This window comes from Notechis scutatus, chromosome 4 (assembly GCF_049901735.1).
Source record: "Notechis scutatus isolate UNSWTSFEM ecotype Mainland chromosome 4, rNotScu1.2, whole genome shotgun sequence".
Taxonomy (NCBI): Eukaryota; Metazoa; Chordata; class Lepidosauria; order Squamata; family Elapidae; genus Notechis; species Notechis scutatus.
Window position 1 is genome coordinate 130,584,824 of NC_142012.1, and position 15,039 is coordinate 130,599,862.

The following is a 15,039-nucleotide window of genomic DNA, read 5'->3' on the forward strand; positions in this document are numbered from 1 at the left end:
GAGAGAGAGAGAGAACCTGCCTTTGCAGTGTCAAAGCAGAGAAATGTAAATACTACATTATGTTATTCCCCTTTATATGAAATTTACTTTAAAAAATAGAGAAATCCCTTGGGTGGGGAGTGAAAATCATGTAAATCCTGACAGTCATTGTAACTATAGGCATACTAGACTAAATCCAAGTTGTAAGCATGAATTGACATGCATAGAAATGAAAAATGACATAACTGAGATGAGTTGGAGATTTTTCTAAAGGTCTAAGATTTGATGCCTTGGCAAAAGTATCTCTGCAAAGCATAGAAGTCTCATTCATATTAAATACATCTCAAAGACATTAGAAAGCCTCTCCCAAAGCTAAATAAATAATTTTTACATTTTTAGATATCTTACCAGAAGCACAAACATAAATAATCCATCACAAATATTGGAGTGAAGAGCACAATTTTTGTATCAAAAGAAACTGAACATGTGAAGAAAGACCAGTTACAGTATTTCCTTTTAATATATATTAACCCATTTTTTAAAGTGACAAATTATAAAATGATGGTGTAATTTATTTTTCTTCTGAAAACTCAGCTGAACAGAATAAGAGGCATACATAAAAATTTTGATACCAGGGCATAAGGCATTTTGAAGACACCTTGACCTTCCAGTCATAATGTATGTCTGAAGTACATGAACTGACCATTTTTTTTAAAAGGCGGTGTTTGCAAGACAAGGATACAAACTCATCAGAAACAGCAGTTCCCCTTATAGTTCATCTCTTCAACTACAATCTCTAGCAACAATTATGCATAAGTATACTCTTCCATCTTTGAAGTAGAAATGTTTCTGTTCCTTCTCCAGAAGATCACAGAGATCCGAGTAATAAGTTCCTTTCCAATAAAACCACCAAAAAATAGATGAATGGCCTATGTTGATAAGAGGGAAGGTTTGTTTTGTTTAGAAGAAATGAAGGAACTTGGTCTGGATTTTATTCCACTACAATTGTTTATAAAATGCAGGATTCTGTGTGTAGAGGGGGTGTCCAATATGTCTCCAATTCATATAAATACTGCACCTTGCTGAAATTTCCGATGTATCTAAGTCTATTTATAATTTATCAGAAGGGAAAAACATTCCAGACTTCTTCCTCAACCCAATGGCTAGGTCATATAACTGAAGTCTTTATAATTTTGAGGCAAACATGATTAAAAGTTTCCCTCTCAACTATACAGCTAATATTTAAAACAGTGCAGACAAACCTAAGCGCTGTTGTACTGATTCGCCCTCAAAGCAACACTCCAGTTTTCTTATTAGTTTTGATTTATGTTTTGATGTGATGCTTTCACCGCTTGTTCTGGTTTCACATGATTCATGAAGCACAATAGTGACTCATCATTTCAAGTGTCTTCTATGAATGGAATTAGCAGGACTAATTCTCACCATGCCACATGGCTTTAAGAGGACAAGAAAGGGGGTGACAATAAGTATTTTTATACAATTAAGAGAGTACAGTTAGAGGAATATTTTTATAAATTTAGAATCTTCCCCCAAAGAAAAGATTGCCTTAGCAAAAGTCAATGTGCAATACAATATTTCATTAATCATAACAGAGGAATGTCTGAAAAAAGTGATTTTCAACATTATCATTTTGAATGTATTGGATAAAAAGAAAAAAACAACACAAATTTCATGCTGAAGAGATGTTGTAGCCTCCATCTCTTTTCTGCATGAAGAATGTTTTTTTCTCCCAGTCCATTCATCACAGGACTGAACATAGGATGTTTGCTATGTGCATCATTAGACATACTACTGATATTGCCTGTTAAAGAAAAAGGTTTCATGTCTATTTTAGCTTGATACAAAAGTCTACACTCAGAAGAAAAATGAACTCATTCTCCCCTTCCTGCATATAACCATCCAACTATTTGGCCTTCTTGATGAGACCTATGCTCAAGTTTAAAGAAATGTTCACCAAGCAAATCTCTTCCAGGTAGTCAAGATTGCAACTTTCATGACCCCTGGCATTGTCCATACTAGCAAAATGTGAGGATTTAGATCAACATATTTGGAGGACACCAAGATGGGATAATTCTGCTCTGCCGCATTCCTGGGGCAATGATGATGTATTATTGTATTAATTCATGAGAGCCCCATCTCCCCCACTCCCCTGTACTTCATCTTAAACCATCTCTGTCCTTGAGCAGATGGCTCAGGGTAAGTCTTGAATTTATCCCTAGTAAAATATCAACGCTTCTTGAAACTTTTTAAAAATTCTGACCTGTTAAATCTAATAGCTTACCTTGAACACAACTTTAGTATAATCCTTTTAGTACTTGGTTTTTGCAAAGGCAAAATTGTGTATTATTTTAAAACTTCACTATTAATGAAAGTTCCTCTAAACCTAGCTGTCTACAGCTACTCATATTTCTGAAGACAGACCCACAAAGGAGAGGTGTAATTGATTCTCATTAAAAATGTATTTAGTGAGCAAAAAGTAATATTAAAAGTTTATAACCATATGGGGGCGTATTACTGTTTAGGCTTGCATTGGACACACCTGATGTAGAGGATGGAATAGTATGATTCAGAGTTGTTCCAAAAGACAGTTTTAAAAAAAAAACATTTAAATTACAGAGAGGCAAATTTTAATGACCTCAGGATAAATTTCCTAAGTAGCTGTTCCACAATGGAACAGAATACGTCAAAGGTAGAACTTTCTTCACAGGAATTTAAAGAGGCTGGTTGGCTGTCTTAGGTTTGCCATAGTTATAGCTTCCTGTACCAGTGGAGGGGGGGATGTCTTTCATACACCATCAGAAATATTCAACTGATTATCTGTGGAAGAAAAAGCCAAAAACATGGGCAGTGGTATCATGCCATCTAGCTAAAATTCTGGGAGTTGTTGTTTCAACACATTTGGCTGCAGAAGTTGCAGAAATATGGTTGATAAATATGCAGATTAGCAACAGTAAATCCATGTAGATAAATCCCCAAAAGATTAGGGAGAAAAAGAATGAATAAAAGAAAACTCACCAAGAAGAATATTTGCTTACTCAAAATTCTTAGCAAATAATGCTCCCAGACATCATCACAGGCATAAATATATCATTATTCCATCTCTTAGCATACTTTTTCTTTGTAAAGACAGCAGTAAGATTCCCCATGGACAATGAAATGGAGAATAAAAACCTAGTCTAGAAACACTCTAGTTAAATTAAGCCAGGGGACCCAAGCTTAATGGAACAGCAGTATTCCAGGAATTAAATTGACATCACAGCCTGATACATAAAACTGCAACATTTGCAAAGTGACACACAAGTGGAGGAATTACTGGCAAATATTTAAAATTTAGAGGTTCTGTCCTCTTTGGGCCATTTGCATTAACTAAAGAAATTCAACCAAAATACAAAACTAAAATTCTTCAATGAGCTGAAGAGCCTTCAAAGAACAGTTTCTATAGCACTCCCCAGAGCAATTTACAGAAATGACACAAAGAAGGCTCTCCCACTCAATTGATAGTTTAGAAGAAAAACAGCCTATAGACAAAAAATGAAAAAGAGACAGTCTCATTTCATTGAACTTGGTAGTATAATTGAACTTAGTTTTATTTATTTATTAACTTTATTGGCCACCCATCTTACCACAGGGTAACTCTGGGCAGCTTACAATATTAAAAAGATAAAACTATATGAATACTCCAAAAATATAAATATAAAAATACAAAATACAATACCTAAAAGATGGGGAGGGAAGGAGGGAGTAGGATGAACAGTGGGGAAGATGGGATCTGATATTATCTACCACCCCCCAACATGAAGCTCCTCCTTTGGAGTCCCAAGCCAACTTGCAGAGCAAAGTCTTTAAGCTCCTGGTTATAAATGACAATAAAGGTAATTTCTCTTAAATATATAAATTGCATCAAGCTTATTTTTAATAAAAGCAGCAGAATCTCCATGCAAATGTTATTAGCACCATTAACAAAGCCTTAAAAAAATTAAAATTCTGCCTTTAATTGGCAAATACAAAATTGGGCAAACAAAACTATGGGAGTAGTTTCCTATTGCAATACAAAAATATTTTTATTTACTTTTATTCCAGCAATTATTTAAATACAAAAACAGACAACATATATATCTTTCATAAGATGCTGTTTCGACAAAACTGCCTTGTAATTCTGTGTTTGTAAATCCACATTAAAATATATATAAGGTATTTTTATTGCTACATATAAAACAATCGTATTCACACATGTAATCCAGCATTTCTCGAACTTGAAGGGTTCTCTTTAAACCCAACATCCTGCAGTAGAGAGATTTTTAATGTTGGTTATAACTGTGATATAATTTTTTACATGCTGCAATTTGATACCACTCCAGGAATTAATGTTTACATCCTATACCAAATTAAGTTCTACAACATCATCACTTCCTTTCAGCCTCCCTCTGCAATTACAATTTAGAACTGAAATACAAAAAAATATACAGTAACTCCTGTTAAAATAAATCTTTTAATCCTATAGAATTTTGTAGCAAGAGTCATAAGACTTTCACAAGCAAAAATAACCATGTTTAAAAATGCACTCTGAACGTTCTATTTAAAGAAAATGTGACTGAGAAAATCAGAGGTATGTTAGGCAAATATTTGTAGACATAAATAATAATGTAAAATGTGTGGTTTTCTACACCTTTGCAGCTTTTCAAGGACAGTGTGGCCCATGGGTCTCATGGCAAGCAGAGTTCTCATGATTTATTTATCACTTTTATTCTGGATTTGGCAAAAAGCTTATGAAATAAAAGCAATAGAGCACAATTTCATTCCTAAGCTCAAACATAGCTTAGAGGCATGCCCCTGATGTTCTACTTGCAAGTCACCCAATGCACAAAAAGCTATTTCTAAGTCTATACTTCAGAGCAAACTGTGAAGCTACTAATACTGAACAGATTTTGGTGGGATATACATAAATATTAGGGACCAATTCATGCAATTTAAGAAAAACATTTTAATAGAACTTGGTCTTTAGTAACAAGTACAGGACATTACAAGTACAGGACATTACATGTACAAATTTGTTTTCTGTGTATCACTTTTTTTTACAGACTACACTTTTGGGAAATGAGACTCATCTAGAAAAAGTATCAAGTCCAGCTTGTGACAGACTAAAAAAAAAATAAGTTACCTATTTCTTCTGTATAACGTATGGCATATAAAATACACTGTCAAACAAGAATATAACTGAGAACAGTTACATCTTGTCTGATAGAGAACCACAGGTACGCATTTCTAATGGTTACTCCTCTTGAACATTGAACATTCTACAGGAGAAACATCTTTCAAGAGCTGATTGAATGACACATCTTAAAGCACTAATGGAAGTTTTAAATATACTAAAATGCAATATGCTCAGAAGGGAGCATGTTACATTTCAGTAGATTTACAAACTTGGCACTCTCTTTCCATGAAGATGCTATATAATTTAACATTTGCTAAGAAGTTAGTAATCCAAATGTGTATCAGAAAAGAGTAGGGAAGTGTCTATCAGAAGCACAGTCTAAATCCTGAAATAACATCACAGTGCGGAAGGAAGGAAGGAAGTTGAGATTTTCAAATTTTGTGTACCAATTAATTATTCAGTCAATTTTAGAAGCAAAACAGCACATATCAAGTGATAGGATTACCACTGTTAGGCATTGTACAGAATATTCAAAGTAGTTGCCTATTTCTTTTTTTTTAGAAGTCACATTACTATAGTTACAATAGTAAATTCTACTCATTCCAGAATGCTATAAAATCTTTTAGAGAATGAAACAATAAAGTAATAAGTTTCAGATGAGAGGAGTATTGGAAGGAAAACAGAAGCAAAGAAATTTGAATCTAGGAATATCTAGACATGATCCTTTTCATTTTGAGACTTTTGTGTAACAAGGGTTCTCCTTTTAAGGGGTCTTTTCCTAAAATAGAGTAGAAAAATTACCTACAATGAGAATAGGAAGCAGAAAAGAGGCTACACCTTGCTAGGCTATATTTAAAGAACAAGGATACTTCAGCAGAGCCTGTGAACAATGAATAGAAACTAAAAACTTTCCCGAGCAAGAGACTGAATATCCTCACCATTGCTCCAACCTCCAAGTGTGCATCTTTTCCTAGCCAAACTGCTATTTAAAACTCAAGTTCTTGCTCTATTAAATTGCATGCCTCATTCCAATACTTACTCTTCCCAGGGCATATTCTTTGCCACCTTCTTATTCTCAGGCAATTTTTGCTAGCCATTTTTCCAAGTCATTAATGTCAGCACTACCCTCCTCTCCCTTGTTTCCTCTGGCACTACATTCAATAAATTCAACTTTCATGGGCAGCTGAGAGAAGTCAAACTCCTTTCCCTTCCTCCCAAGCTGAATGACAGATCCCGAGCTTGAACTATCCATGGTACTTGGGGCAGCAGAGAGGGTCACTCGTAAGGTATTGCTGTAAAAAAAAAAAAAGAACAAACTTAGACAAATAGAATGGGTCTGTATAAAATCAACAACTGGTATTGTGGGAAGGTTGCACAATCTTGAGAGAGAGATGTATGAAACTAGCCAATATGGGTAGGATCACAACCTCTCCTGGACCAAACCATTGTCTGTTTTATTGTTTTTTTCCTCTTTAAAACATAACTTTTAGAGTAAAGGTTTGTCTTCCAAACTTGTGGATTGGTTTCCGAACATTTCATTACCAGGCTAGGTAATATCTTCAGCGCTGAAGATGTTACCTTGGCCTGGTAAAAAAATGTTTGGAAACCAACAAGCTTGGAAGAAGAACCTTTACCCTCATTTTACACCTGAGCTCTGGATATTCTCCACATAACTTTTACTTTAATTTATGTATTTATTATTTTCATTTTTATTGGCTATACTGTTTTTAAGCTTCCTTGTAAGTCTCTCTGAGCTGCCCAAGATAAAGCATGGCACAGAAATATATAAAACAGATGAATGATCCATGTTTGGGAAAAGGACCTAATTATTAGATCACAGATATCTGTAGACAAAACACACAGAAATCTGGCAACAGTAAATCATAATTAAATTAAAGTTTCAATAATTGGTCAAGAGTTTTAATTCTTCCATTGTACTTTAGGAAAAGGAGAAAAGAAGAACAAAATATTTTCCTCTCAGCAACACCTTTGCAATATGTCATCAGTTCCGGTGATAATCAAAAGTAAGATTATAATGATTTGGGGATTAGCTTTAAAGATTAACTTAAAGTTCAACAAAGGAAAACACCTTTTCTTGTGTCATATCTGCTCAGAAATTTAATTTGAAAACACAAAATTATGGCATTACTTAAAATGTTTCTTATTTTAATGGATGGGAGAGACTCAGGTATGTAGGTGGGGGGGAAGTATCCATTGTTATTTTTCAATGTGAACTATATATAGTAAATATAGTTACTATATTTATGCATATATAGTATGCATAAAACTATAATTTTCCATTCAGGTTATAAAAGAAATATATTTTTTGTAAAAATTGGATATTGTAGGGATTAAATGTAGGAATTCAGTCCCTCAGGAAGGAAACGATGGCAAACCATTTCCAAAATCTTGTCAAGAAAACTGCAGGGACTAGTTCAGGAGGTCTCCAAGAGCCAACAAAAAATCAATGGCAAGGAAAAGAGAGAGGGAGGACAACAATTGAGATATTAAATGAAGAATAATTTGAATAATTTTTGAAAGCAATGTTTTAAAAATATACTCCTTCTAGTAAACTTGATTAAATTAATATGTATGTTGCTATTTAAAACTCTAGCTGATCTCATGCATCAGAACAGTTTGGAAATTCTACAGGCAAAATCGGTTTTATTTTTCACTGCTCAATGTTACTTTCCACTGTGCCTTCACAACAACATGAAAATTTATTTTAAAAATGTCATCACTACTGGGCAGTAACCTTGCACATAAGGAAAGATGCATGAAGGTGACCCCTGACAAGTTGGACCTTTGAACTTACAGCTCTCTTTCCAGTTGCTGTTGTATAAGCTTAGAAGATTTTGCCATTGTAACATCTATGGAAGAAATAAGGAAAAAACACATTAATACTGTACTACAGATAACAACGGTGTGTTACATTTGAAGAAACTTTCTAACAGCTAATGACACTGCTAGGCCTCTGAACTCTAGGGGGTGCATTCCAAAGAAACTGGAGGGCAGTTAGAGAAGGCTTAATCTGAGTTGTCATCAGGCAAGCTCATGAAGGCAAATCTCAGATAATTGCAAAAAATGGGGAAAGTCACACAACTATTATTTTCAGACACAGTCATCATTCAGTTCCTAAAAAGGAACTGAACTTACAAAACCCTAAATTCACCATTGCAACACGGTGGTTTGGTAACAGGTTGGTGATATCCATCCAGATGTGTAAATAACCATTATATTTGTATCTGGCCAATTGGCTGAGTTCATAAATCATCATTAAAATAAACCATGATTTCCTATCATCAGTATCCAAAGTTCAGAAACAAATAAAATATGTAAGTTAGTTTACCAAGATTGAGCAAAACTAGTTTCCAAATATGCATTTATTCTACACCTTATGAAAGGCATAGCAAAATACTAATCAGTATAAACATTTTAAATTATATGTAAATGAAGGCCGGCTTATTTCAAAGATGATAAGCTTTACCTTGTTTGTTACAGGCTATTAAGAGGGGAGGTGCATTTTTCAGAATTGTGTTGTCAATTAGGAGCTGGTACAGAAATTCTGCCACATCTTTCATCTCCCGTTGGAAAGCTACACTATCCACAACAAACACAATTGCCCTATACAAAAATAAATAAATAAATAAAATGCAGTGCATGATATTAACTTCCAGTGGTATATCAGCAAAATAAACAACCCCCCAATATGAGATTGCTTATAATCAGCACTTTTCCCCCTCTAAGAATAAGTTTTGATATCATCAAGATTTGCTATCGTAAATGTGAATTGTTTTGTTTTGAAACTCTTCTCTTCTCCAAGACAGAAAAGTTTAGGAAGAGAGAGAGATATGGACAAAAATCCAACAAATGAGATGCACATATTTCATCATATCCTTCTATTTATTTGCAGCAATCCTAAAAGTCAAAACACCGGTAATGTCCTAACAGACCCCTTCTTTGAAACTTACCTAGCTGCAGTCTTGAACTTATCCAGGAACTGAAGCCTCAAGCTCTCATGGCCAGGGAGGTCAATTAAAGTCACATTCCTATTCTATAGGAGAAGCAATGAATATTAATCATGGAGCAATTTTAGGCAGTATTTTGCTTAGGCTTATTCATTTTTATTGTCTTCTACCATTATCTGAGATTATTTCAATCAAATAATAATCCTTTCACGTATGTATACATATATAGCACAACATTTTCATTCATACCTTGTCATTTTTTATTCTGTATAAGGCAGAACCATCAGTTATGGAAGTCTGAGTATTTCGGAAATTTCCTGTTAAGAGCTATGGAAATCAAAAGAAAACAGACAAAATTAAATATTCTCAGTAAAATTACCGCTAATGCTTTCAAAGTCTTCAGAAGCAAGAAGAAATTCAAAGTGTTTGTTTAATCTTAAAATAACAAAATATTCATCTAAAAGATAGTCTAAAAGAAATTATGAAAGAAACTTGCATACCCTAACAAATAGAAGCGTTTTTCCTGAGTCACACAGACCAGCCAGAAGCACTGCTGTCCGACTGCTCTTTCTTGCTTGGAAAACTTTCCAAATTACTGAAAAAGACAAACAATCCACCGAATAACTAAGCTATATGTATAAATAACATAATATTTTGATTCATGCAATGTCTAAAACTAAACTATTTCACATTGCATACATGGAGTTATCATTTTTAAGTAATACAGTATGTGAATTTTTTCCAAACCTGTAATTTTTTTCTGTATTATAAACAATTTGATTTGACAGAATAACCAGGCAATTCACAATATTTTCTATAAAATTTACTTTTTTCCACTTTCTGAACAGGTATGACTTTATCTTACTAGCCAGATCAGAAACACATCAAAGCAGAAACACATGCACACCAAACAAGTAAATATATTTATTTGGAAATAAGCATTAGTTATTTATCTTTTGTTAATATGAGCCCCAAGGAGGTTTACAAAAGTCTATACTGAATTAACAATGATTATCATTCAAATAAAGATAAGAACATTTTTAAGAGGAGTTCTGCAGACATAGTAACGCTTAAAAAATTTTGAGTTTTTAATATTCAAAGTTTCTGCACAAATGTGATTTAAAATGTTATCTGTTTTCCATACAAGCCCTAAAACTATGGTAGATAAGGTAAACCCAATTAATCAAATTAATAAAAAAACATACTCCTTCATTTATTTGAGGAAAACGACCCAAAGCTAAAATATATATGTGGCAAAATATGTAAAACTCTAGAATTATTAATTCATTTGTAGGGAAAATTGGAGCCAGGTGTTTCAATCAATGTAAGGTGCAAGTATGAGAGGAGGTCCTTCTTTATTTAAAGAACAGAATTATGGGTATTCACTATCAATTTCTGATCTTCCAAAACATAGGCATGTGGAAGTGTGTCATGGTTTGAATAAGGGACTTTTCTAAGGTCCTCTGAAAAACGGTTGTTGCTGCTCACTTGTCTTCAAGACATTACAAAACTATAACCAAAGAATTCTGATTCCACCAGTTCACTGAACAAATGAAAGCAATTCAACACCATTATTACCTTCCTCAAAATGGTCAACTAATCAGGATCACAACAAAAGCAATATGTATAAAATATTCTGGGAGGTCTCAAAGAACTCCAGAATAACACCTAAAGAACTAAATGCCTTTCTTGCACTGGTGAATGTCAATAGAATGAACCTGGAGTATGATTTGGATTAGCGAGCTGGATGTTGACAGTCACTGTTTGTAAGAACACTGAACAGTAATGATGTATAATGCAGAGTTGAAAGGAGACCTACTTCAAAAAGTTGCTGCCCATCCACAATTTGTAAAAGACCACATGGGTTAACCGGAAAGAAATTGAAATAATGTTCTATGAAAGGTTGAGACCAAAATACAACTTTCTGACTTTCTTGAAAAGTATTATTTTTCAGCAAAATGCAAACACTGCATTTCAGTATAGGAACCTTACTCTGAAACAGGATGGTGGCAGTATCATAGTTTGAACCTACTTTGCTGCCCACAGACCAGACAGATTGATGGAGGTATGAATTCTGAATTGTACAAACATACATATTCTACAGCAAAATGTTAGGGTATCTGTTCTTGAAGAGAAAATGGTCGTGCAGGGTTAGGGTTAAGTTTAGGAACACAGGAAGAAACTGATCCAAAACACAAGTCAAGTTACCAAAGAATGGTTAAAGCAAAGAAAATTAAACATTCTGGAATGACCAAGTCAAAGTCCTGAACTTCATCCCATAGAAATATTACAGAGGTGGGCAGTTCATGCAAGGCGGCACACCAGCATCCTTGTGTTGAAGCTGTTCTGTAAGAAGGAATGAGCTAAAATTCCTCCAAATCAACCTGCAGGGCTGATCAACATTTATATAGTTGCAGTTACTGATGCTTGAATGGGACATATCAGTTAAGATTCCCATATGAGATGTGGCACATTTTTGTCACACAAAAATATGGAGCTTTGTATCATTTTCCTCAAATAAATATACAAATATGTTTTTAACTCAACTGGATTTTCTTTATCTAGTTCCTAGTGGAGAACAGATCAAGTTTTAGATCATATCTATGTAAAAATTGTGAACGTTCAAAGGGTTTACAAACTTTTAAGTCACTGTAGTAGGATAAGCAAATCAGTTCAAAATATCATTAAACTCAATGATAAAATACAGTACTTTGCCAGAATTACAAATTACAATTATCCTGTCAGAAATCAGAAGCTTTTCCTCAATTAAATTTGCCTACTTCTCACTTTCTAAATTTGCTGACAAGTTCCCTTTCTCCTGCACTTTCATCAATTACTAACAAAAACCCTCACAACAAAGTCCAAAACAATTTTCACCAGCCTGTTGGTTGGTGCCAGATGTGCTGTATCAGAATACTTATTTTCCCAGCCATTTTATTTTGACAGTGGAAGACTGTTTGGAGTCAATTGCCAGAACAGGAAAAAAAAAACAGAAATATAGGTTGACAAGGAACATAACTTTTGCAAAACTCTCCGAAATCAGTCCGTTACTAGCAGCCTTCAACGAAAAGCAGTTTAAATTTAATACATTTGGGAGCAATCTAATTCTTCCAGACGTTCCCCCAAATATGGCAAGATGTTTCTCTACAATCTAGGGCAGGGTGTCCAACCTTGGCAACTTTAAGACTTGTGGACTTCAACTCCCAGATTCCTCAGCCAGCAAAGCTGGCTGAGGAATTCTGGGAGTTGAAGTCCACAAGTCTTAAAGTTGCCAAGGTTGGACACCCTGATCTAGGGATGTTTCTTAATAACCTACCCAGTTTCTGCTCTTCACCTCCACGACAAGACTCACAGAAGCCCCACTGCCACCTCCCTTCAAACAATCACGCCGTCCGCCAGTCTCGCAATTGTGATTTTAAAGGGACGGAGCGATGAAAGGCTCCGCGTCACTAGGAGAGCCCGGCTCACCTTCCATGCCCCGCTTTCTGCGCCGCTCGAAAGCAACTGCCGAGCAAGGACAAGGGGCGCTGAAACTCACCCACAACTAAGACGACGAACACGGCCACCGCCACCGAGATCAGGAGCCGCACCTGCGCCACGTCCTGGTCCGGCAGGGGCGCATCTTGGGGAGGGGAAACCCCTCGCGCTGGGGCGTCACTTTTACCCCGTTCATGCTGAGCCGCTCAACACGCGTGACAGCTTAAGACGTCTAATGTAGCGACGTGTCCAGCTATGGAATCGTCATCTTCCGGTTTCTACAGCAGATGACTGGCTACTGGAGCAGAGGAGTCCAAGAGATTTATGGGAACTGTAGTTCACTCATCTTCAAGTAAGAGAAAAAAAAGATAGGGATAATTACATTGGACTACAGCGCCCAGAATTCCTAGCGAAGAAACTTAGTGATACCGAGACGCGGAAGCTTGTTCTAAATCTAAAGCATCGATTTCTTGTAGGGGGTGGGGGTGGAAATCATCAGAATTTTGTAATATTATACCCAAAAGCAGAGTTTGGGGATGATCTAGATTTAAACACTCGAAGAAAATTTTATTACCCATTTAAATCGGCATGGAAAGTGTTGGCAGATTTATATGGAAAGTGTTGGCAGATTTGGGGGAGCATTTAAAAACGCTTTGTTTTATTTATTTATTTATTTTATTTTGTCAAGCGATTATTATATAACAGGTATAAGTATAAACATGGTTATGAATACATGAAATGGATACGAATAAGAAAAAAATCAAAAATCAACAGGGACGGTAGGCACGTTGGTGCGCTTATGCACGCCCCTACAGACCTCTTAGGAAAGGGGTGAGGTCAATAGTAGACAGTCTAAGGTTAAAGTTTTTGGGGTTTTGGGAAGAAACCACAGAGTCAGGGAGAGTATTCCAGACATTGACCACTCTGTTGCTCAAGTCGTATTTCCTGCAATCAAGTTTAGTGCGGTTTACCTTAAGTTTGTATCTATTGTGTGCTCTTGTATGGTTGTGGTTGAAGCTGAAGTATTCATTGACAGGTAAGACATTGCAATGTATAATTTTATGTACTAAGATCGAACTGAAGGCGGCGTGGTTCTAGGTTGTCTAGGTCTAGAATTTCAAGTCTGGCATAAGGTATTCTGCAACAAGTAGAGGAGTGGAGAACTCTTCTTGTGAAATATTTCTGGACTTTCTCAATTGTATTAATATCAGATACATAATGTGGGTTCCAGACTGATGAGTGTATTCAAGTATTGGTCTAGCAAATGTTTTGTATCCTCTAGTTAGTAGAGTGATATTACCAGAGAAAAAGTTACGCAGGATTAGGTTTTCAACTCTTAATGCCTTTTTGGCTATGTAGTTACAGTGGGCTCTAGCACTTAGATTATTTGAGATGAGTACTCCAAGGTTCCTTGACAGAGTTTGGATCATCAACAAGGTCTTGACTATTCAGCTTGTATTTTATTTTCTGATTTATTTATTTTTTGCCAATATGTAAGACAGAGCATTTATTTGTTGAGATCTGAAGTTGCCATATGTTTGACCATTCTGATACATAGTCAAGGTCTTTTTGAAGGGTAGCAGTATTGTCTGTGGTGTTGAATAGCTTTACATCACCAGCGAAAAGAATGCAGTTGCTCTTAATATGATCACAGAGGTCATTTATGTAGAGTATGAATTCTGGGAGTTGAAGTCCACAAGTCTTAAAGTTGCCAAGGTTGGACACCCCTGATCTAGGGGATGTTTCTTAATAACCTACCCAGTTTCTGCTCTTCACCTCCACGACAAGACTCACAGAAGCCCCACTGCCACCTCCCTTCAAACAATCACGCCGTCCGCCAGTCTCGCAATTGTGATTTTAAAGGGACGGAGCGATGAAAGGCTCCGCGTCACTAGGAGAGCCCGGCTCACCTTCCATGCCCCGCTTTCTGCGCCGCTCGAAAGCAACTGCCGAGCAAGGACAAGGGGCGCTGAAACTCACCCACAACTAAGACGACGAACACGGCCACCGCCACCGAGATCAGGAGCCGCACCTGCGCCACGTCCTGGTCCGGCAGGGGCGCATCTTGGGGAGGGGGAAACCCCTCGCGCTGGGGCGTCACTTTTACCCCGTTCATGCTGAGCCGCTCAACACGCGTGACAGCTTAAGACGTCTAATGTAGCGACGTGTCCAGCTATGGAATCGTCATCTTCCGGTTTCTACAGCAGATGACTGGCTACTGGAGCAGAGGAGTCCAAGAGATTTATGGGAACTGTAGTTCACTCATCTTCAAGTAAGAGAAAAAAAGATAGGGATAATTACATTGGACTACAGCGCCCAGAATTCCTAGCGAAGAAACTTAGTGATACCGAGACGCGGAAGCTTGTTCTAAATCTAAAGCATCGATTTCTTGTAGGGGGGGTGGGGGTGGAAATCATCAGAATTTTGTAATATTATACCCAA

The 15,039-nt window shown here is 36.2% G+C and overlaps 1 protein-coding gene across 1 annotated transcript; it reads right to left on the reverse strand.

Moving 5' to 3' along the window:
* Positions 1-4,024: 4,024 nt before the first annotated feature.
* SRPRB (SRP receptor subunit beta) lies at positions 4,025-14,780 on the reverse strand. The gene is made up of 7 exons (XM_026692086.2): positions 14,578-14,780; positions 9,621-9,715; positions 9,370-9,447; positions 9,124-9,206; positions 8,640-8,776; positions 7,968-8,022; positions 4,025-6,444 (listed from the first exon to the last, which is right to left on the reverse strand). Exons 1-7 carry the CDS (start codon positions 14,711-14,713, stop codon positions 6,228-6,230), a joined length of 801 nt encoding a protein of 266 aa, XP_026547871.1. The 5' UTR covers positions 14,714-14,780; the 3' UTR covers positions 4,025-6,227.
* Positions 14,781-15,039: the final 259 nt, after the last annotated feature.